General features: G+C 47.2%; 1 protein-coding gene across 1 annotated transcript; it reads right to left on the reverse strand.

Annotated features, from left to right (window-relative positions):
* Positions 1 to 90: 90 nt before the first annotated feature.
* Positions 91 to 22,817, reverse strand: LOC8039865. The gene is made up of 4 exons (XM_029976778.4): positions 22,544 to 22,817; positions 22,040 to 22,187; positions 15,816 to 15,932; positions 91 to 3,117 (listed from the first exon to the last, which is right to left on the reverse strand). Exons 3-4 carry the CDS (start codon positions 15,854 to 15,856, stop codon positions 846 to 848), a joined length of 2,313 nt encoding a protein of 770 aa, XP_029832638.3. The 5' UTR covers positions 15,857 to 15,932; positions 22,040 to 22,187; positions 22,544 to 22,817; the 3' UTR covers positions 91 to 845.
* Between the last annotated feature and the right edge of the window lie 526 nt (positions 22,818 to 23,343).

The raw sequence follows: 23,343 nt of genomic DNA on the forward strand, positions 1-23,343 counted from the left end.
TTCAAATGAATCTGTCCAAGGATATGGTTCAATAAAAGATGCTGCAACTTTGATGACGGCTATGACAATGTTCACAACTCGTCAAGAACCCCCTTGTTGGAACATGGATTTAATACATAGCTTAAAAATGCGCAGGTACATTTGTGCATCACCAAGAAAGTCCTCATTCTTACTGTATAGATGTGATAAAGGCATGTTACTATAGTTAATTCCACTTGGAAGGCACATAAAAGAAGAGTGTGTGAAGAGTTGAAATCTTGGCTCACTAAAGGAATGGGAATACCAGATTAATGTTTTCACTCTTAAACTTTGCCTCAAATTTAGTAACCATCTTTGCACACTACAATGATTGAAGGCATAAAAATATTTTGACCACTGTTTATTTACAAGACAAATGTGACACCGCTCTGAAATGCACCTCCAAATATTATATTAGAGTATGCCGACTTGTTATTCAAATTTCAGGTTGGAGCATCAAGCAGATTAACCCCTGAACAACGCCGTCAGCAAAATAAAAACAAAAAGTTGTACATCTGCAGAAATGGGACACAGAAGTGGCTGCCCTTTGCTTCCTATGTACAGAACTGACACTCTTTCCACTTCCAGTGCATGCATAGCAACATGAAAATCTACAAGCAAGAGCCAGGCTGGCCATTTCATGGCCAAAATGACTCAGTTCTGCCTTTAGTCTACTTAGACGGTACACCACATAGAAAGCAAAAGCTACATTCACTTTCCCACAGCACAGCCAAGCTGTGCTGCAAAACAAAACGAGGCAAGGCCGATACCAGAACTTTGCCTCCATCGTTCCACGAATACAGTTCTTGCTGAACATGAATCCACAGTCAACGGCGCAGCCATTGGCGACACCGACTTGCTGGGACTGTCCATCGTAAGGGCGTCAAACCTCCCCGAACATCGCTAATGCTCAGGTACGAAGCAATCTCGCACAGCACTTCACCCAGGTTTTCGAGCTGCGGCTGACCGCTTGCAGTTGGGAGGCAGCGGAGGTCCTTACGAACCACTCCTGCAAGAAGAAAGAACTCGCTCCTTCTGCGGAATTCAGCCCTCCTTATCATCCACCCAGCCTCTTCCTTGGAGACCATCCCAAGGGAAGCAACTTTTGCCTGCAGCTCGGCCGAATGCCGCTTCCCTTCGAACGCCTCCGCCGAAGCTCTGTCTTGGACGCCATACAGCACAAATGCCACGGCACATACCAAAAGGTCCCAGTTCCTCCTCAACAGGTCGTGGAAACGGAAGTAGAACTTCGGCGGTATGCAGCCTGGGTTGGTCTCAAACCGAACCAGGCTCGTGTTGGACTTGAGGTTTATTATCAGCTTGGTCATCCCAAGTTCCTCAACTTCAAAGTGGTAGAACTTTATCACCTCCAAGGTCGAGTTTCGGTGCAACACCTCTGCAAGTGCCGAACTGCTCGCGAATAAGGAGTCGCCGAAATGAACCTCTCTTAGAGACAAGTTGTCAACGAGTCCCGCCATGATGTGGTTGTCTGTCCGAACGATTGCACCATAGAGAAATCTGAGCTTTTCTAGCGTCCTCGTCCTCGAGAGGTACTTGGAGAATGCCTCTTCACTTCCGACGCTGTCGGCGTTCGTGACTGTCAGTGCCCTTACGTTGTCGCTAGCACAGAGTCCTTCGAAAAGAGTGCTGAAGCAGTTTGGGCTTCCTGTGGCACCACGTTCAAATGTGATGTCCGGTAGGGTTAGCTCGTCCATGTGCGTGCATCGATTGAGCATATCGACAAGGTTCGCTACGCTGTTGGAGTCCCAAAAGACTTCCAGGTGTTCCCGTGCTCTATTATTCTTCAGCTTCAGAGCCAACCTTATAGAGTCAGCCCCTGCTACCTTAACTTTGCCAAGCCTGACCCTGAGTCTCCCAGACTTTGCAAGGACGACGTCTGCAAGAACAACCACACTATCTGCACCTGCTCTGACGCTTTCGAGAATCAATGTTTTCAAAGTGGCGTTGCTCTCAAGTCCTGCGGCCATGCAAGCAATGCCAATGTCGTTGATGTGATTTTCCGACAAGTTTAGGCACTCAATGGTAGTGTTCGCAGCCAGAAGTGCTCCTAGGCTTCCACAACCAATGTCTGAAGACAAACCTACATTAGTAAGACACAATCTCTTGAGCGTCCTGTTCTTGTGCAGGCATTCGGAGAGGCATTTGATGCCTTCATCACCAATCCTGAAATTGCAAGACAGATCTAGTGTGTTGATGGTACAGCCTTCTGCCACGACGTCCGCCAACGGTTCCATGTGCTTGGCTGAGAGATCACAATTCCACAGGGTCAGAGATGTCAAAATTGACCTCTCTTTTAGAGCACGAGAAAGAGTTTGCAAGCCCTTCACTCCTAACCTATTGTTCTTAATGGTTAGCTCGGTTAGCTTGCTGGCTCGGCTGAGACCTGTCAGCACTGCACAGGACGACATTTCGTCAAGGTAGTTCAGGCTCAGCACCACCCTCTGCAGAGAAGGACAGCTGTCCACAAACAGGGACCACTCCTCAGCCTCCTGCGCTGAGATGACGACATTGCTCAAACCGAAGCAGCGGACAGTCTGGAACCTCAACCACTGCCCGAGCCCCGCCGGCAGCGGAGTTGAAATTCTTAGGTTCAGACATTTCAGCCTCCAGCTCTTGGAGATACCCGCCGGAAGCACGGTGAGCACGTCCGGTCCCATGGCGTGGCGATCCTCGAAGTCCAGTTCCTCGATGCACCCGTGCAGCTGGAGCAAGACGAGCAGCAGTGCCAGTGCCTGGTTGGCGTCGACGTTCATCTCGGAACTCTTCAAGGACGTGAGCGTCAAGAGAGACAGCGTGCCAGGCGTCCGTCTCTCTAAGCTCATGATGACATTGCAAAGGATGTTGTTCAAGATGTCCAGCTGCCTGTTGAGCCAGCAGTCCGTGGTGCAGTCTGCGAGCAGCTCGATGCCCCGTTCGTCGAAGCTGCGTTGCAGACGAAGGAGGGAAGTGGTCATGTTGCACCTTACACAGGTTGCGCAATGCGAAGCGCAGTCTGCGGGTTCCGCCAGAGAGTGTGTGGCTGTTTGCTCCAGGGAACAAGCCGGCAGCGCTGCCACCAGCTCGTCAGCCATCTGCTCTCTGGAAAAAGCAAGTTTGGGCAAGAACATTTGATGCACACAGAAGCCACCCCTTTTCGCGAAGTGACGGGAAGCCAACCCGTTAGAGTGGACATATTTCTGGTTCCCCCGTTTGCCAGAGTCGAAGATCTGTGAATGCCTCCCAGAAACACTTTTCCAACGTTATGCATTTGAAGAGTGTATCAATGAAGACTCTACGGTCTCTGATATATTATGATCATAGATGCGAAAACTGCAGATGGCTTAATGAAACTAAACATATTCTATGCCTTATGTAGAATTCTGGTGATCAAAGAGGGTTGTGAGGTTTCGATACTGCCGCGGATTGCACTCGGTCGATAAATGAGGGCTGTAGAAATTCTTATGCAAAAACTTAAAGGGGGCACTCAAGTGGATTTTGAGATTGTCTATTCACCGTGATAATCTATGGGCTCTAAGCATCCTAAAAACCCGAAATTCCATACGAGGGTGGCCTAGTTTTCTATTAAAAATCTAATCAAAGATTGTGCCACGCCCTCCTTTCTGCGTTACGGCACAGAACACCAGGGTGCCACCAGATGGGAAGGCAGCAGGGGAGGGCACGCAATAGCTAATCACAAGTGACGGCTTCCCGGCGGACTGAATTTTCGAATACGAGCGCTTCAGAAAATCAGTCAGCTGGGAAGTCGTCACTCGTGATTGGCTGTCGCGTGCCCTCCCCTGCTGCTTTCCCGTCCGGTGGAGACCCCTGGTGTTCTGCGCCACGGGCCAGGAAGGGGGGCACGGTACAATCTCCGGCCGCTCTTGAATGTGATTTCGTGCTTTTTAGGATGCTTAGAGCCCGTAGATTGAGTTATGACGGTAAATAGACTATTTCAGAATCCACTTGAGTGCCCCTTTAAGGGAAGACACTATTTAAAAGAGCCAACTTTTGAACCTTTGGCTTGGTACGAGTGAAATCTACAGTATACACGGGCAGTTGTGTGGCTCTTGAATGTGATTTCGTGCTTTTTATAATGCTTAGAGCCCGTAGATTGAGTTATGACGGTAAATAGACTATTTCAGGATCCACTTGAGTGCCCCTTTAAGGGAAGACACTACCCAAAAAAGCCAACTTTTAAACCTTTGGCGTGGTACGAGTGAAATTTACAGTATACACGGGCAGTTGTGTGGCAGAATGCAATGCAAAGTTTCATCTGTGTACATAAATTGTGAAAGTAATTGCAGTTGTATTTTATTAGGAACATACTGACATTGTTTAGGAAAGCTATCATTAAAAAACTGATGTAATACCATACCTTTTTCTTCACTAGATACACAGCAGAATGCCTGGAGAGTGCAACTGTGAAAACAAAATTTCTAAAAAGTAATTTATTTTATGCTAACATGGTCCTGAAAAATCAAAAACATTTTTTGCCTTTTATGACGAAAAAATCTTAGATAATTTATAAAAGACATCAATAAATAAAAGAACAATGCCACAGTGTCATCGCCCATTAAATTATAGTTAGGAAAAACAATGAGCGAGCCCTTCCTTTTGTCCTGTGACCAAACGATAGTTTTCTTTAAGTGCTGGAACCTATACCTGTTCTTAGCATCAGTGGACCAAAAACAATTTATAAAAAAAATAACTATGCAGCGTAAACAAATTAGACTTTCTGAGAATACTCTTCATATGTTGGTACTTGGTGAATGTAAATATGACATTTTTAAAAATCAACTTTCTTTGCAAAAATATTTTTTTTGGGTAGTGTCCCCCCTTAATGTAAGCTAAATGGCACCCGAGTTGTAGCAAGATTACATAGGCTATTACACTTCTCTGCATTCAGTCTAGATACAGAATGCCACCGTTTTCCTTCCCAAACGTCCATTTAAGTTTGTACTCCCAAGAGAGGCTTGCTTATCAATAGACCCTTTTCAAAAGTGTATGCAGTGTCGGCCCTACACCATCAAGCGCCCTGGTCAAACTAGGGCCGTGCCCCCCCCCCCCCCCCCCCCACCCCCCTTTTTTTATGCACCCCTATCTAGTAGGTAGGACACCACATTATTAGTAAACATGTGAGTAGTGGCACCAATTGAGCATTTGGTGAGACGAGAACCCCATTAAAATAATGAATGGCGATTGAGCATATGGCATCATGTCGGGCGCAGTGTTCAAAATAAATCAAAAAGCAAAAAGAAAACTAAAAAGGGACACGGCGGCCCCCCCATTTGATGGCGCCCTGGCCGACCGCCCAGGTGGCCCCCCCTAGGGCCGACCCCGAGTGCATGCCATCTAGTAGAAGCTGCACCAATCACCCGAGTTCGCCATTGTTTGGGCAAGAACTCTGATTACATATTGAACACGAGGAGCTGCATCAAAGTTCAGCATGAACTCTGCTCAGCCCATATTGAAAACGAGTGCTGCGTCATCATTCAGCCAGGACTGATCCAATAACACGTTTCGTGCCCGAAGAACGGCGACCACGAATGTTGCCCGATGGACTTTTAAAAGGCATCTATTTGAACTCTTTGCGCACATCTATACTCTGTTAAAACTCAAGAAGGTAAGAATAGGGAAAGGAAGGCCGGGGAGGACGAAGCAGACGAAAAACAGGGGAGGAGGGGGCGAAACCTTCTCCGCTTTCCAGTGTTCCGTCTGCTTCCTCCTCCCCGGCCTTCCTTTCTTTCGCCCTACCTTCTTGAGCTGTAACTTACTACAGTTATAACGAGAATTGAAAGCCACTGCCATTAGTACGAGACAAGAGCAAGCACACAAGTTTTCAGCACAAGTAAGACAAAATAAGGAATTGAGAGGTGCAGTAACTTTACTCGGATCAAAATGCTAAAGGGTATGCTAAGAGGCCCAAACGGCAGGTAAGGTACCGTGCGTGCCATGTTGGGTCATGTAAATGTGTCTCACGCCAGACTGCGCTACCCCGTCTTCGTCGAATTGCCATATTTCGTGTTGGCGCTGCACTTGAGACCGATTTTTCCAATCATTTCGCCTTTTTAGCTTTGTCATTGGTTCCTGTAGGTGTCCCAGGATTGGATTTTTCCTGCAAGGTAACAAGCTTTCTTTGTCGATTGCTATAAAAATGTGAACGTTACACGTCAGAGAATGTAAGATCAATGTCATTTAATGTAAGAAAAAAATAAGGAATACTAGCAGTTCCACTGCACTCAGACAGTCAAGCTGTCCCGCTCCAATGTAGCTTTTTAAATCAGCATGAAGCAGATAGAAACCTACTACGTCTGGCAAAAGCCCATAGAGATCTGGTTAAGAAGGTTTAGAAAATAAATTGCGGTGGCTTAGCTTGGCTATGCCAGGATATACGTAGCGTGAGCTTATGAGCACAAAATGAGAGGCGCTATCAAGCGGCTTTGGTGCAGCGTCGGACTTGGCTACTGCGCAACAGAGGCGCACAGCTGGGCACGCGGCGGCGCCAGTGCGTCTGCCGCGGCTATGACGTCATTCCTCTGAAATGCGCAGGCCAGCGAAGCGCAAGGCGCGCGGCGGCGGCGGCTCCGGCGCGCCAGCTGTGCGCCGTGTGACGTCACTGCTCCTCGTGCCTGCGCAGCACGGCTGTTTGGGAGCAACACAAAACTGCTCAACCTCGTCCCGTGCCCCCCCCCCCCCCCCCTTCCCAGTGTAGCTCACGCTACCATAACCGCGAAACAATAACCGAAGCAACTCTCAGACAATGTTAGGTTGCTTTGCCAAATCCAATGAGGTACACTCTTACTCAAAACTAGGCCAGCACTTTCAAGAAAAACACAAAATATGAAACTCTGAAGTCAAGTCTGGATATGAAGATGTGGTTCTGCCACAACTGTGGAACATTACCTCGTGCCCGGTGCCCAATATGGGGGGGTGGGGGGATACACGCAGCGTAAGCAACCATGCTTCCATTCTTTTATTCGTTTGCACCCAGGGTTACAATTGCAAAGGGCTGTCTCGTCTTTCAATGCAATGGCACTAACCAACAGATGTTATGGTGTGGCTTTCAAGTTCAAACTTGTTTGAGTAGTAAAGCAATCATCAATTTACAAGGCCAAGCAAGACTTCATGGACGAAAACAGTGATTGCAACTGGAGGAAGCAACATGCCAACTATTACTGAACTTTACAGCAACAAGGATGGAATTGAGATTGACATTGTGAAGCAAAAAATAGATGATGCAATGCGAAACCAGGATTCAAAGTGCAGTGGCACTTCCAGTGGCCCCGAGGCTCAAAGCAGCGCTTTGTGAGGACAGGCTGCAAAGGTTCACAAGGCAATTCAAACATTGTCACCAACGACAAATGTCTGTTTGCTAGGATGTTGCAACTTTTAAGTGAAACCGATTGAAATCAATTGATGCACAAATTTGACAGAGAAAATTGCTTTCCCACAGGAAGTGTTCCCAAAGAATGCCATCGTGCAGCACCCAAGAATGGATGACAAGTATGTACCATGGTAGAGGAACAGGTTGAGTGACTTTCGGAATGCGGGTCAGGTCCTCTGCTATGGAAAGACACCATGTTTCAGATTCATGCTGCAGGGGCCCAACGGGTGCTGTGAAAAATGTCCTTCCCCAAAGAGGACAAACCTAATCAGCAGTCCCAGAGGCACGACTAGTTAAAATAATTCATTGAACCTCGCCATTGACGGACCATTTAAGGGTGGGCTCCCTAAATCCCAGCCACTTGAATCAAGCATGCTGGGAGAATATTATGGCTTAGCTGATCATAAGATCAACAAAAACGTTTTCTACTTCTGATAAATTCAGAGGGACCAAAGACAAAGATTGATGGAAAAGGAGTGCAATTAAAGATCCAGTGACGACAAGAACAAAACTGAGTGATAGCAATGGTTTCATGACTTATCACACACCAGAATAGATGTCATTCCTACTTCTAAGTTGTGGCACTGTCTCTATTAGGGGCAAAGCTCCATAGGGTCTAGCCTTGTCCGTCCGTCTGTCCAGCATCCGTGCTCACATAAAAAGAAAAAATGTTTGCGCAGTCGACAGGATTCGAACCTGTGCGGGGAGACCCAAATGGATTTCTAGTCCATCGCCTTAACCACTCGGCCACGACTACGGGACGAGTAGGGGGCTCTGAGATGTGGTAGTAACTCAAGAGCTGGGGATGTCATGGATGAAGCGTTGCATGTAGCCGCTCAACGTCTACACAGGAGAGGGCGCTGCGATCAAATGCGTATATAATCGCGTTAAACTTTGCATGCATTGGCTCAACGTTTATAGACTAGAGGGTGCTGCGGTCAAATGCTCAAATGCGTATATAACCGCGTTCCACACCACACATTCTCTTTCTGACATGGACCATTGACTTAGGCGGTGGAAATGCGTTCCCACGGCTTCTAGCGGATCTAAGGTAATCCGCTAGAAGAACCACTGGCTCTGCATTTCACCGACCATAAAGCAGTAATAATGAAGTCGAAACACAGCCCAAAACTCATCACTACCTATGAGCAATAAAAAAATCAGTACCATCAGCACTACCTATGAACATTAAAATCAGCATCATCAGCACCACCAGAGCTTCGCCCCAACCAACATCATTCACCACGTGAAGATGCGGTCATTTTTCTTCTTTCAGATCCACCCATTTTTCAGCATACCGGTTCTCATGTTCACAGTACCGCGATATCCCGAGGTGCCTCACCCCAGAAAGATAGTTCACCCCTATTTTCGGTATGATTTACTATTTTTTTTAAAGACACCGAAAGATGGCTCACTTTTAGCAATTGCAGGGCCCTGGTCAATGCTGACCTCAGCAGAAATGGTGTTACTTAACCCCGCCGGGAGATAAGCAAACATTGCTGACTGGGAAGGGCAGTCTGGTTCATCACCCCTCCCTGCAATTACAAGCATAGGTCACAAAATCTAACTAGAATTTTTTTCAACTTTCATTTTTATTTCAGTTTTAGGTAGGCCATATCTGGGGTTATTACGGTATACAATTTCCTGCAATCGGCCAAAATTAGAGTAGGCTTAGAACCACTGAGCGGTCTCACGGTGTGCAGTGGACTGTCCCAAATATTTTATTGAAACATTTCAACAGCGACGGCACTACCAGGCATACATATCCTGACGTTGCCCTCCTCAAATCTTCCGAACTTTGTGAACTACTAGCATTCTGGCAGCTTGATCTTCATTTAATACCTCTCCTCCACAACACAGCACTTAATCATGTTCTGCAACAATCCTAAGGTAAATCAAAAGCTGCTAGACCTCAACATTCGCATGCAAAGCGACCTCCAGTGAAGCCCGTAGAAACTCTTGAACAGCCGAAGCCTGAAATAATTGGCCAAGCCGGCTAAACTACAATCCGCACGCTTCATTCAGGGATGACTCCTCCTTTGCAACATTCCGTTCCATAGAAAGGCTTTCTTCGGCAGAACTATTATGGGTCGCGCCTTAGGTGGACAGATCCAACAGTTCAGCGGCATAGAATAGGCAAACTTCATGCTGCATTCTGCTCTTCAGCGGCATCGGGCCAGGTGCGGAGCCCTCAGCGTCGGCAGAACCTGCATCGTGTGCAGCAGGGGCACGAACGACTGGCAAGTTCCTTCGTCACGAGAGTACTGCCGGTAGTAACAGCTGCGCTGGAAACGACCATCGCTGAAGAACCCGGCACATGGCTTCGAAGCCTCCGAGGTTCGAGCCTCGTAGCTTCTCGGCTTGCAGGTTTGAGTGTCGTAGCCTCGCGTGCCCTGGTTTTGCTCCTTCCAGCTGCGAGAATGGCACTCCTGAGGCTGGCTGGTCTGAGGACTACATCTTCGAGGCCTATAGTTCCGAGGCTCGTAGGTTTGACCGGCGTGGCTTTGAGCATTGCAGCTGCGAACGACGCAGCTCCGAGCCTCGTAGTTTTGGAACTGTCGAAAGAAACGAGACGGAAACGACGCTCGACTTGTGCTGCTCTGGCAATCGTGGCTAGCTGTTTGCTAGCGTCCGCTCAGGCAATGACTGGATACAGATCCTGCTGTTAGCTTGATACTCCTGCCCTAGCGACTTTCCATCGATCCGACCGACGTCTTCGGCGCACAGTTCAGTTCCTTCGAATAAGCTGGCGTTTTAGTGATGCTCTCTTAAAGGGGCGGTGCAATGATTTTAACACTGAACGAATGTGCAGCTTGTATTTTTTATATTGTTTACTTCGGCATAAGTAAGAGAAAAAGTGCCACCGTATCCCAAAATACCTCTATTTCGCTGCGTAATCGCAAAATAAAGAACGCTTTTTTTTCCCAACCTGCGGCCACATGGTGGCCGCAAATGGAACCTGTGGTGTGACGTCATTCGGAGTGGTTTTTGTAAGTGATAGTGTTACGCAATTGTAAGCTTGATTTAACGTTAAGTTTAAAAAATCTTGTTGTTTAGGCATGCAAAAACGCTTCAGAAGCCTAATATTGCCGCTAAAAGGGTATGAATTATTTGTGGCGCCATCTACCGCAAGTCAACAAAACCTGCCGTCGCCGTCATCCGTCGACGCCCGAGGCGCCTACGGCGGCTACACGAGCAACCCGGACGTTTTGTCTTTCCCTCACTGGACGGAGTGCGTTGGTCGTGGTTCGTAGTATCGTGGTATCGTTATTCTTCCTGGTGTCTCGACCTCGACTTCGACTTCGATTGCCCGCCGCGTCGACTGCCGACGTCGCTCAGGCCGTCCGCCCATGCCGCCATGTTGGTCGGGAATCGGCGGGACAGCGGCGAGCCCGGCGAGCCCGGCGAGCCGGCGAGCGCTGGGGAAACGGAAGCCAGAAGAACCCAACCGGAAACCAACGCCACTCCGAATGACGTCACAGGCGAAGCTGGTGCCGCTTCAATGTTGAGTTGAGGGGTGCCAGAGATATCAATTTCTTTCATTTTTTTTAATGAAAACTAGGGCAAGCAGGAAAGAATAGTTTTCGGCCCTTCGTTTTATATGTGGCCGGGATCAATTCCCGCAATTAATTAGCCAAAGTCCGCAAATTGTTGCACCGCCCCTTTAAGTTTGCAAAACTCAAATGGAGACACTGAGGTTTTAGGACCGGAAGAGTATGTGCCCAAACGCTTCTCTTTCCGTTTGTATCTGGTATGAAAAATCAACGACCATAGAGGAATGAAGGAACGCAAAGAATATCCCAGTAAAGCCGCTGCCGCAGAACGCGCTGCAGGAAAGCAGAGTAGGGTGGAACTGCCAGCCAAACGGTAGACTTCAAACCCTCTTTAATTTGCAAGTATGCTGTTAAGGATAAATGCAATATCATGGCTACAGTCCCCCAGGTCTTAGCTCGAGCACTTTTCAGGTCGAAACAACATAAAATGATTTGTGTTCCGCACCTTGATTTCGCAAAGTTAAACGCCTATGTACCATATTTTCTGGTGTAAAAGTCGCGTTTTGTTTTTTTTTTAAGTTTTTCTTGGTGCGTCTTATTCACCGATGCAATTTAGACGGGTTTTTATTCTTTAATTTATGGTGCGACACCATTTTTTATGCACCACGTGCCATCTTTCGTAGAGCATCATAACTACGTAGCCATAGGTGGTGTTGCCCCTTCCAGGAGGCACTCCTGCCACCACACTCTTCTACACCTTTCATAAAATTTTACGGTTTCCCCGAAGAGGCTCAATGTGGATAGGCAAGACAGTGAGGGTAAAGCTTTTACAGCCTGTGATTGATGTAGCCTAATTCAGCCATGGTTCTATATTCTTTTGCTTCAGTCCAGTAACACTGAAAGGTAAGTGGGCTGGTATACACGCATTGCAGAAACTTTTCTCGCGTCTTTCAGAGTTTCTGTTTAATGAGCAGTTTTTATCTGCCATGCTCCAGTGGGTGGTTCCCGTTTCGACCCATTCCCATTTCAACCTTCCCGTTTCGACCCGGCTCAAAGCGACCTTCTCGTTTCATCCTTTCCCATTTCGCCCTATCCCGAAACAGCCTTCCCGCTTCAGCCATCGTCCGTTATCAGTTAGGTTGGTTCGTTTGTATTGTTCGTTAACAGTTTATTTAGTTCAGGTCTCCAAAGTCAGTCCTCCTTGCTGACCTCACTTCTCCCACTCCCGAAACAAGCCTGGAGAAATGGCACCGTAAGATAAACACGGTGTCAGGGAGGGCTCACCTGAACATTCACAGCTTCATCGATTTGATCAAACAGGATGAGGCTTTGGCAAGAGTATCTTTGCAGCAGCTTGCAAGAGTGGTGCCTTACGGGCGAGGGGGCTCAAGTGGGTCGGCAGGGACCGCGAACAATCAGAACTGGAGTGTCGCCTTTCTGATGGCACGATTTCCCTGTTCGACTTTCTCAACAAGGCGAAGGCATTTTCTCGACTATGATGCATGTTTTCCTGTGTGCGCGAGTGTTCAGTGTTTGAAATTGTAAAAGAAAATAGAGTCGCATTCATATGCCTGTCACCCTGTTTGATTTATCCGTCTCTAAAATATCAAGATCACTAATATGAGCTTTATAAAAACGTATGCAAGCACTTTGGGTACCCTAAAAATAGTGTCACGATGACGACGCTATGTTTAGCTTTTCCAATGTGCTTGTGTACGCAAGACTACATTATGGTATGTAACGCGGCAATGTTGCTGTTTCTGTCATAGAGTTAAAAGGCTGCCATAAAAAGTATCATTGTCTTTGGAAGTTTTCATCTGAGCCAGTACCTTAAGCCCTAACATTTGGTGCCTGGTAATACCATTTCGAAGTAAAATAGTTAAAAAGCGACAAGGTCGTCTTTCCAGTAACAGTGTCGCAGAGTGTAGATTGACTGTTTCGAAGTTGCGCGTTGTAAGAATCACCTTGAAATAAAAAAAAAAGAAGCAAAAACACGTTAAGTGGTTGAAGGAAGAATACTATATTACTTCGAAGCTTACTTGAAAGAGGTGCATAATTTTATAATACATTGGCATGCAAAAATATTTCAGAACATGAATTGTTTAGGAGAAAAGGCGCGCCGACCAGGGCTAGAACGATTAGACCTTTTGCGAAGAGGTTGTGATGCGCAGGGCCTTATACAAATGGGTTGAAAGTGGACGTCTTCAAGTGAGAAGGGCGTTTCGGGAATGGGACGAAACGAGACGGGCTCAAACGGGAAGGTCGTTTTGAGAATGGGTCGAAACAGATCGGGTTCAAACGGGAAGGTCGATTCGGCATGGGTCGAAATGGGACGGGTTCAAATGGGAATGGGTTGTTTCGGGCTACACCCGCTCCAGCCATGTTGCTACATGTAAAAGGAAGGATTGTGGCTAGCCAATCTGCTAGCGGCACCGAAAAAAGTGTGTCACGATTTATCCATCCACCAGTGCATCCATGCTTGCGTCATCTCCATGACTTGGCCTAGGCTAGGCCTAGTGGTTCAAAGATTAATTCACGGGTGTCTATAACACGTCAAACTTCGTTTGCTCGTTACGTGTATGCTTAAACAAAGCCCTACCTTCTCATTTTGCACGTTTTACGTCCTTTTGGTGCGAAACGCTCGACTGCCCCAGCCAAACAGCATTGTGCTATGGGCATTACTTGCGAGTCGAAACGTTAACCCTTTCCCTGCCATGGACGACCTAAGTTTGTCCACACTGTTTGTACCACTCCCCCCAAAGACGAGCTGGCCTTGTCCACGTTGATTTGGGCTCCAATACGCTACCATGGACGAACTGGGCTAGTCCACGTATTTCTAGTTACCTTTGCCGTGGGTAGATGGCACTTCATGGAAAATAAAAATGTGGTAAATCTCTGAATTTGGCAGAAAATTGTTTCAACACAGACAACAGGGGATTTAAAAATGGAAGAGGCAACTTCTGGTCGCTGCGTTCGTAGTGACGATCCTGCATCAAAATTGGGGCAAAAACGAAGATATTGCGACGTTTTTTCAGATTCGGAAGATGAGGAGACGAATCTTTCATCAGACAGCGAGAGCGATGCAACCGAGTTATTGGATATTAGTTCAGATGACTCCGATTGCGATGAGGACATCGTGTCGGCATTGGACTAGAATCAACAAAAGAAATCCTTCTCCAGCCCCTTCACATTTTTCTACCACTTTGCATGCAAAATGATGTGAACTGTCTGCAGTACTGCTATGCCCGGTAATGCAGCGTCTGAAGTACTGCTCTGCGGTAATGCAGTGAAGCCGGACTTTAGTCCCCCTTTTTTTTTACAGTGTGTTCAAAGATTGCTCATATAATAAATTTTTTGGCATTTGTTTTTGGCCTTTGTATTGCCTATTAAATTTATAGGGCACATTAAAAAGTCAATATTTTCAAATAGCTTTTTTTCAATATTTCTGCGATAGGCAAAGCTGTTGCGGTGGGCAAAGGTGTTGCGGTGGCAAAGCTGTTGCGCATCAAAAGGTTGTGTGATCTAGCCAATTGTGCGAAATTCCAATTTCACAATACCAATGCGCATAAAACAAAAAAAAACAAAAAAAACTTATCACATGAACTGTGCAGAGGGGTGCGACTTAAAGGGACAATGAAGACGATTTTATTTAATTTTTTTAAATGGTGTTTTAATGCTTCTTGGGAACATAGCCTGCCGCCCAATTTTTTGTAGACATTTATGACGCGTATTTATGTGCCTACGGAAGAAGTAAAGAAACCGAAACTGAACCATCTCCAGTCTTGTTTCTGGGCCTCCGAAAACGGAGGTGACGTAAGGAGTGACGTCAAGTGTGAATAGTCGGTATCGGCAGTATTTAGGCGATCAAGACTCTGGTTACTGCGGTGGGTTATAGCAGCGCGGTGGCGCGGTCGTTGCGCCGACTCTGTCAGCATGGACGAATGCCGCTCTCGCGAGCGAGTTCGAGCTTCCGTTCAGTGATTGAACACCAACGGAATGGGAGTATGTGTGCGGCGGCCTCTGCCATCAACCGACGGAGACCGCCCAGCCGGCAACGAGCGGCCCGCATGCCGAAGGACGGACGCGGGGGAGATGCCGAGGGGAAAGTGGCAGCGATCCCGCCGTTCCGGGATCCGGTTCCTCCGCGGACTTCCTCTTTTCGTCGTCAAAGAACACGAACAGCAACCCACACGTGAAAACTAGCGTCGCCCAAACGAATACTGGTCTTCAGTCGACCGTTAGAACAGCCATCTACCGCTACCATTTTGCAAAATCTTTCGAGTACAGTGTTCTTTTTTAATTTTATTTGTTGGTCCATAGTTGCTTGTTGCCGGTTTCGTGTCCAGCGTAGCAAAGAAAAAAAACAATGATGCTGCTTTATTTACGGGTTAGTAATCATTTCCGATCCCATTTATACTTTTGATGGTTATTCAAGCGGAAAGTAGAACAGTATTTCTAAAAATCGCGAACCAAAACGTGACCAAGGGCATGTTTCCCGTTTCGACCAATCGCTGACGCGTCTCTTGTGACGTCGCGCTCCTTGGCCCCGCATCGGTCACGTGAGCTCCGCTTCTCCTGGCTTCTCCCGCAACTCTTGGGACGTCGCCCCAGTCGATCCCGGTACGATTGTTACCGCGACTGTTTAATTGATTTGCGCGGCACACAAGCGCCGGTTTCGGCTGAAATTTGGGCAACGTGGCCCGAGACGAGCCTGGAACCCAGTTCAATCGCCAAAAAGATCTCCGAAATTGCCTTCATTGTCCCTTTAAACACCAACATTTCCGCGAAAACGGCTCAATATACGGAAGTGCAACTTATAGTCCGGAAAATATGGTACTCGTCACACTCTCGAACCCCCACGATGTTTACATTGCGCAAACAGCAGCTGACTGGCGTGCCCACATTTGAATCCGACTTACTTTGGTTTTCGACTTGACCCTTTTGCTGCCTGAAGGGCCATCGCTTCCGTCTGCAGAAGGGGAATACCTGGACTGGCCTCTCTTCAGCTTTAGGGCTTGGTCGTCTTCTTCGGTCACCTGCATGTACCGGTTTGGGTCAGCAATGCAAGTCGCATTCCAAATGCAAAGGGCATGTTTCAATTTTGTAAATAAAATAGATAGAATATTATGTCTACTTACAGCTTAAGGCTTCAAACAAAAATGCCACAGATATGTTGGTGCCTCAAAAATACTCCAAAGTTATCCTGCCCTCAACAAGTGCAATAGCACCCCATGTTCCAGGTATCTACAGCAATTACAACCAAAGATCAATTTTAGACACATGTACAATTCTATACGGCTGGTAAGCTCCGAAACATCTTGGTACACTGCCTCAATTTATTCGGAGAAGAGATTAACAGAATGAATAACTGGATCAGTTGGTATGCGTTGTTGTTAGTCAGCATTTCAAGCCCATTGTTTCAGGAAGAGAAAAGATGCTGACCTCGTGGGCCCCAGCTGGTCAAATGAAATCCCAGCAAGGCGGCCACAGCCTGAGGAACATACCTCCAAGGACACGCCGATTTAAACATTAAATTTTGATTGGTGTTCAGTGAAATGCCCCGAGCACACATATTCGTGCTCCAAAACAAAAACTGGAGTGCCCCTGCGACGCCAGTGACGCAACGTGAGCGCGTTGGGGGTGTTGGCAAAAGGTGTGCCGTCCCCCAGTAATAAACTATTGTAACACAATGTCAGGATCGGGGCGAGTTCCCGTGCTCTTTTTTGTGTTCAAATTGTTGATCCTACCAGTTTCTATATTTTACTTCACTTTAAGCTTGAGCATAGAAAAAGCTACACAAGTGAGGGCCGGGCTTTCAGCATCCCTGCCAAGCATGAACGCTTGCGCAGCACTGTAGTCGGTTACAAGTCAGGAGATAAGGGGAAGCTCCCCCACCCCTTTCCACTTTAGCAGAGCAAATGCAGGAGAGGAGGTCACCGCCTCTCTGGCATTCTCTCTGCTAGAATGGAAAGTGGAGTTCCTTTGGAAATTCCTAAAGGGGCAGAGCAACGATTTTAACATTGAAAGAATTTGCAGCTTGTATTTTTTTATATAGCTTACAGAGGAACAAGAGAGAAAAAAAATGTGTGACCTTCCCCAGAAATTTATATTCTACTGCGTAATTTCAAATGGCATGTTATTTGCCAACCTGCAGCCACGTTTGGCGGTTACGGGAACTACTGTGGCGCATCGCAGGAAGACACGTGTAAGTGAACAAATCCACTGCGACGCTCGCCGTCAGCTCCGTGGCAAACAGGCATTTATGTCAATCGCTCGCTATGACCTCCGCCGATGCTAATCCTTGAGAAGTTGACAATCGCGGAGGAAGCGGCTGGGGGCTCTGAAGACGTAGCCCAAAGGGAAACCAGGTGGTCCACCAGAGACGTCACTCGAAAGATGGCGCAAGAGTTGAAGAACCCTTTACTCACTTTACCTAGCGTGCGCAAAAACAAATGGTTTTCTGTTTCTTAGAGGTTGCACAGATTAATTCCCGCAGTTATTTGACTGAAATCTGAAAATCGCTGCACCGCTTCTTTAACTCGTCACCGACTATAAGGGGTGCAAGTTTGTCTGCATCTTGCACAGGGGATGCAATGACGTCAGAACGTAGAGCTTCGATTGGAAAGATAGTGGGTAGATCTCAAGGCATCTAGCATTGAGGTCTGCCAACTATTCTTCCAACAAAACCAATCGGAGCTCGGCGTTCTGATGGCACTGCAACCCCTGTACAAGAAGCAGACGAACTTGGGCTCTGCATAGAGCCGTGCCATGCAACATGCTTCGTACTTGTAGCTTCAGCTTCGCTCGCATATGAAGTGAAGCAAAGCACAGCAATGTCCAACAACTGAAGTGGCCTCAGCAAAATGGACAAACCTCATTACACCGCAAAACTTTGTGTAAATGACCCGACGTACAGCAATTAGTACAACCTGGGTGCCTCAGAATGAACATAAAGCTTGATTCACGTGATGTAATTCCGCTCATGACCTTCAGTTGCGAAGTTGCTCATGCTGCAAAAAAGGAGCATGGGTGAAACATGCAGGGCTCGGAATCGCAGCCAAAAAATGCACGCAGAACCGTACCACGTGAATCAGGCACAACAAATCAGTGATTGCCACCAATCACAATGGCCAACATTGCCTTGTACCTACTGTTAACACTATGCTGATTTACTGCACACACCATTAATGTGTGCAAGTCACTGGAGGCATAGTTACTTTGCGTCACAGTTACCACGTCGACGTGGTGTGCACATCATACAATCCACTTGACGATGCTCACAGGTCCATGTTAGAACAATAGAAATAAATGTTACGACAAGCCCCAGTGAAACCACCGGTAGCAAAGTGCTTCCCACAAAGGTGATCCTTACACAATGAAACCTAGTTTTCCCTTTTCACAGCACTTATCCACATTCCCGGCCAGATCAGACAGGCAGAAAATGCAAAAAAAAATTGACCTCGACGCCCTTTCCGGGTCTTTTGGTGCAGCCCGTTTTCACAAGTCTACCATGTTTTACTGACAAGTCAGGTTTTTACTGGTTTCTACCAAAACAGCTTAGCAATGCCTGGCTCACTGGTGTGTGTTTGCTCAGAAACGAGACCAGAAGTGAGCGTGTAGTGTCTCAAGTGCGACGTAATAAAGAAGAGTTGGTGTATAGACAAACAAACCATTTACTAACAAGCAGCATGGCACTCAGCATACACAGTAACTTTGCTGTGATCACACCCACGCAGCCCATCTCAAGTACTGTCGCGGACCATACAAGCTAAAACTGCGCTCCGGCCGGCGCACGGTAATACCTGCGCCGCCTGTCACTTTGCTTCGCACACACGGCGCACCCTGAGGCCGAGATAAATTATCACTATACTTTGTTTCACCTTAGTTCTCAGCGCGGCCAATGTTATGAGCCGAAGTGTCAATCAAACAGCGTAAAAAGCGCAACGTCATGGCGTGCTCTCTGCGCTTAACTAGCTGGTGGAGGAGCAGTGCACAGAGAGACAGCGAATGCCGGCTGGTCCTATCAACTACAGAAAGCACGCCATGACGTTGTGCCTCTTTCGCTGTTGATTGGCCCTTCAGCTCGTAACATCGGCCGCGCTCGGACCAAAGCTGAAACAAAGTACAGCGCTCGCCGCTCCACTGCACTCTTGCGGCCGTCTGAAAGCAAGACGGGAAAGGGAGGGGGGCAGAAGATTATACTTGTCATTCCTTTTTTGAAATTGATTTACTTCATTCCATTGTGTAGAATCACGTAAAAAAAACTCTGACTGGTGAAGAAAAAATGTTGAAGTATCTTAAATTGCAGCTGCGATTATCGTTTTTCGGAAGTCACATCAAAAGACAAAAGTTTTTTAAATTTTTTTTTTATGAAGTGCATGCCCAAAGTAGGACATCGTAAAATATGGGCCAAAATTTCTATACGGGACTTAGGCCAACTTCAAAGTATTTACTTTTTTTTTCTTTTTATTGAGCACAGTTGTGTAAAAATGAAACAACGGTAACCCTACATGTTACTGCAGAGGTTTGGTAACCTTGATTGGTATGAAGACTTATAATTATTTCTTTGTTACTGGGCCCACGTGTTTGTTTCAAACAAAACAAATGCTGACAAGACATTTTCGTTTTATTTACAAATTCCTAGTCTTAATAAAGTGCAACAATGCAACAAACAGCAATATATTTGCCAAGAGAAGGAGCTTAAAAGTCCATCGAAAGAACACTCGCAGACGACAATGTCAGACAGAAAAAATTAATAGTCGGTTTGAAAGTTCAACTGCACTATACAAGTAGATCAGGATCAAGGATGCACCACTCAAAAGTATGCGCTGGTTACCGTCGTCAAACAGTGTATCGCAATTGCAGCAGCAAGCTTTGTTGCAATCGGCAGAGGTCCAGTTAAAGGGCTACTCCACCGATTTTTTCATTGTCTCCGATTTGCTTGAAATTTTGCTAAACTAACCAACAAACATCGCAAAAATAGTATCCCAAATATTAGGTCAAAATATTGTTTTTTCGCGAAGTTATTGAATTTACAGTTTTGGTCCTCACCGTGTTTTTCAAGCTCGAAGTCTCTACTGGCAACAATGAAAAAGTGACGTCAGTGGAAGGCAGGGGTTCACTCTTTGGGCTGTAGATTTCGTTTTAAACTGATTCGAAGCAGTTTCATGGTGTCAAATGAATGCTTGGGAAGCTCGCTGCAGTACCCGTGCTCCAGCACGGAACAAATGATTGGCATATTCTATTTTTTGGCTGCTTGCTCGACTGGCAAGCCTGCCTGCCACTGACGTCACGGCCCTGAAAAGCGCGCGTATATTTGAATGTTGGTTTTTGCATCATTTTCATTTGCCCATTTTGCAATAACTATTACGAATTTCGCGATTCTAAATAGCATACCGGAGAGAGTAAAGGCCGGGGAGTCAGAAAATATAGTTAGTTGAGGTAGCTCAAAAAATCGGTGGAGTACCCCTTTAAGGGGGTCCCGAGATGCAGTAAAATGTATGAAAGAAGTTAATACCACATCCACGGCTTTCATTCTCTCTAATAAGGAATCGGCCTGCAGCCTCTCCCATTCACCTCTCACCGCTTCCCACAATTCGTCGGCAGTGGCGCGGTGGACGGGACGTCGTGACATGGCTACCTTGATGCGCCTCCAAATGTGTTCGATGACATTCAGATCGGCTCCTTTTGGGTTAGCCAAGGCAGCTCCATCAGGCAGCGCTCCTCGAGGAGATACGAGCGTGAAAGCGCATTTTCCACTTCAAAGCTTTCTTTAAATGCACTGAAATGCATGATAGCTGAAAACGTGAACATTGGGTTGCACGGCACAGGCATTGTGATGATGGTTCCGTAGGCGAATATTTTCGCTAGCAGACGGCCGGAAGGGCGCAGCGGCGCAGGGAGCGCAAGTGAGAATTTATCTCGGCCTCAGGGTGCACCATGTTTGCAGAGCAATGCGACAGGCGGCGCAGGTAGTGCAATGCACAGGCCGGAGCACTGTTTCAGCTCATATTGTCTGCGATAGTACCTGGAAGGCACAACTTCCAGAGTTTGTTTGTATGACACGCTGCGATGTGAATTTGTAAACGTTGCCAAAGGTGTATGGGTGTTACTATTTCCTGGAGTCTTATCACAGAGCACATACAGACGCCGAACTTCAGCGACACTTACTCAACTTGCATTTCTGAGCTTCTGCGACACTTTAGGCCCGCTCACACATTTGCACTTGACTCAGATTGACTGAGACAAGAATGGTTTTTAAGCCCCTTAGGATGGCTTACGACAGGATGCACAGCAATGCAGCCGGTCAAGCCGTCGCAAAAGGCTTAAAAACCAGTCTTGTCTCAGTTGGTCGGAGTCAAGCGCAAGTGTCTGAATGGGCACCTTTACTTAACTTGCATTTTGCCCCATCTAATGGCAAATTCGAGTGGTCAGTTGCCGGCGAGAACGAGCCGGTGGAACCGGCAACCAGAAACGCGCCGGCGGCACACCACGTGACCCTCACCACCCGAACACGAAACGCCACACGGTGGCAGTTTACTTCGCCTCTTGCCCGCGCGACACCGCTAGCGAGAGCCTGTCGCCGCCGTCACTCATGTCCCAACGACTTGGATTAACTTTCGTAGCGGCTGCTAAAGTTACTTCAGACCAGTTTCGTTCTTTCGTTCATTTTTTTTCTCACTGACCTTCTCTCTCATTTCGGAAGTGACGACACCGGATACAGTCTGGCGCCCACTCGCCCGGCCGTTCGGAGCTCGGGCGGAAAAAGCGCCGGAAAGTTGCCGGTGCTTGCCGGAGAACCACCACCCGAACGGTGCGCGCCGGCCGGAAACTGACCACGCGAACACTATTGCCGGTTTTCCGGCAAAATAAGTTGCCGACGATTGACCACGCGAATTCGCCATAAATTGTTGTTCTTGGCAGATAATATATGGCATCTCTACCAAGGCAGTAGAGTAGGCAGGGGTGTGGGGGTTAGCGGGGGTAAACCTACCCCCTGAAGTAATACCCCTCCTCCTCCTCCCTCCCCACCCCCCCCCCCCCCCCCCAAAAAAAAAAAAAAAATCCACGAAATACAAAGGCAAAATGGCGCCTCCACTAGAAACAGACAAGGGACACTCTGCAGGTCAGCCCGTCGTCGTACCTTTTGCCACCAGTCGGGCCGCACTCTGTCCCTGTATTCCTTGACGGACTCCTTGATGCAGAAGGGGCTCGGAGGCGGCGTCGGTATATGGGGAGTTTCCTCGACGACTGTCTGTCTCGCACGGTCATCGTACGTCGTCTTCTCGTACCTGGGTTTAGGCATCGATTTTTTTTTTTTTTTTCGTTCAAAATTAGACGCCACACCCAGACCGCGTCCGAGCGCAGAAAAAGACAACCTCCGTATCGTGTCAACGGCGCATCAAACTTGGCTGGGCTACGCACAGTATACACATCAATTTCTGAAACACATAGACGTGTCAATTCGGTTCCATCGAGGCGTGCACGCTATTCAATTTTGCGACAGGGTAAGCCACCTCACTGCGCCGATTTACATGGCTTCCTCCTCTTTCTTACCACGATGAACCGAGCTACTTCATCTTCCTCCTTTGTCATACCTAGCCTGTCACATGCGGTATGTTTGACTAAAGAATCTTGGGGTACTTACACAATTAGGGTTGTTTCATGAGATACGTTGTTCAGGCGGCTTCAGGAACGCTGGAGATAAGTGCCGTATTTGCAGTGACAAAGATTACAGCTAAGAGTTTAGATGCAAAGACAGCGAGCAGTGAGCACACTCGCGGCTGTCGCACGTGAGCCGTAGGGGCGAGGAAGTTGTTTGTTTTGTGCGCCAGAGCCGAAGTGGCCGAAGGAATGGACTTGTCGTCTCCTACGTCAGCGGGTGGTACCACGTGACATCGCGAGTAAACACCTTGGTAAACAAGGACGTTGCGAGTAAACGATCCGCGACTCGGATGACTCGGATTTTGGCGTCGCGACCGGTAATATCGCTCTTTGCAAATTTATAAAAAAAAATGCACCACTTGTGGGCAACGCTGCACAAAATCGTAGCGCGATAGGTTAATAAACTGACTTTTGCAGTCTATTCGAAGCATTCGAAGAGCCTGGCCGATATTTGAGACACCCTGTATGGTACTATCGACATTTCAGCATTAGCGCGGAATTTTCGAATCGGAGTCAAGTCAACCGATGAAAGCACGTCACAGCATGACCAGGGGTTGAGCATTTGAATAATAGTAGCATAGAACACGACGCAACCGATAGGTTTGCGTTAAATGTGCACAGCTAATCGCTATTCTTTTTTGTTTTGTTTTTACATTACCCTGTGCGATTACGTCATCATATCTGCTGCATTGACGAAAATAAAGAAATAGCGAAGTTAACATTTTAATCATCCGGTCATTAAAAAATACTTTATGCGTCGAAAACTACAAATGGGAAGCAACG

The sequence above is a fragment of the Ixodes scapularis genome, unplaced genomic scaffold, assembly GCF_016920785.2.
Source record: "Ixodes scapularis isolate PalLabHiFi unplaced genomic scaffold, ASM1692078v2 PGA_scaffold8__174_contigs__length_109621045, whole genome shotgun sequence".
NCBI lineage: Eukaryota > Metazoa > Arthropoda > Arachnida > Ixodida > Ixodidae > Ixodes > Ixodes scapularis.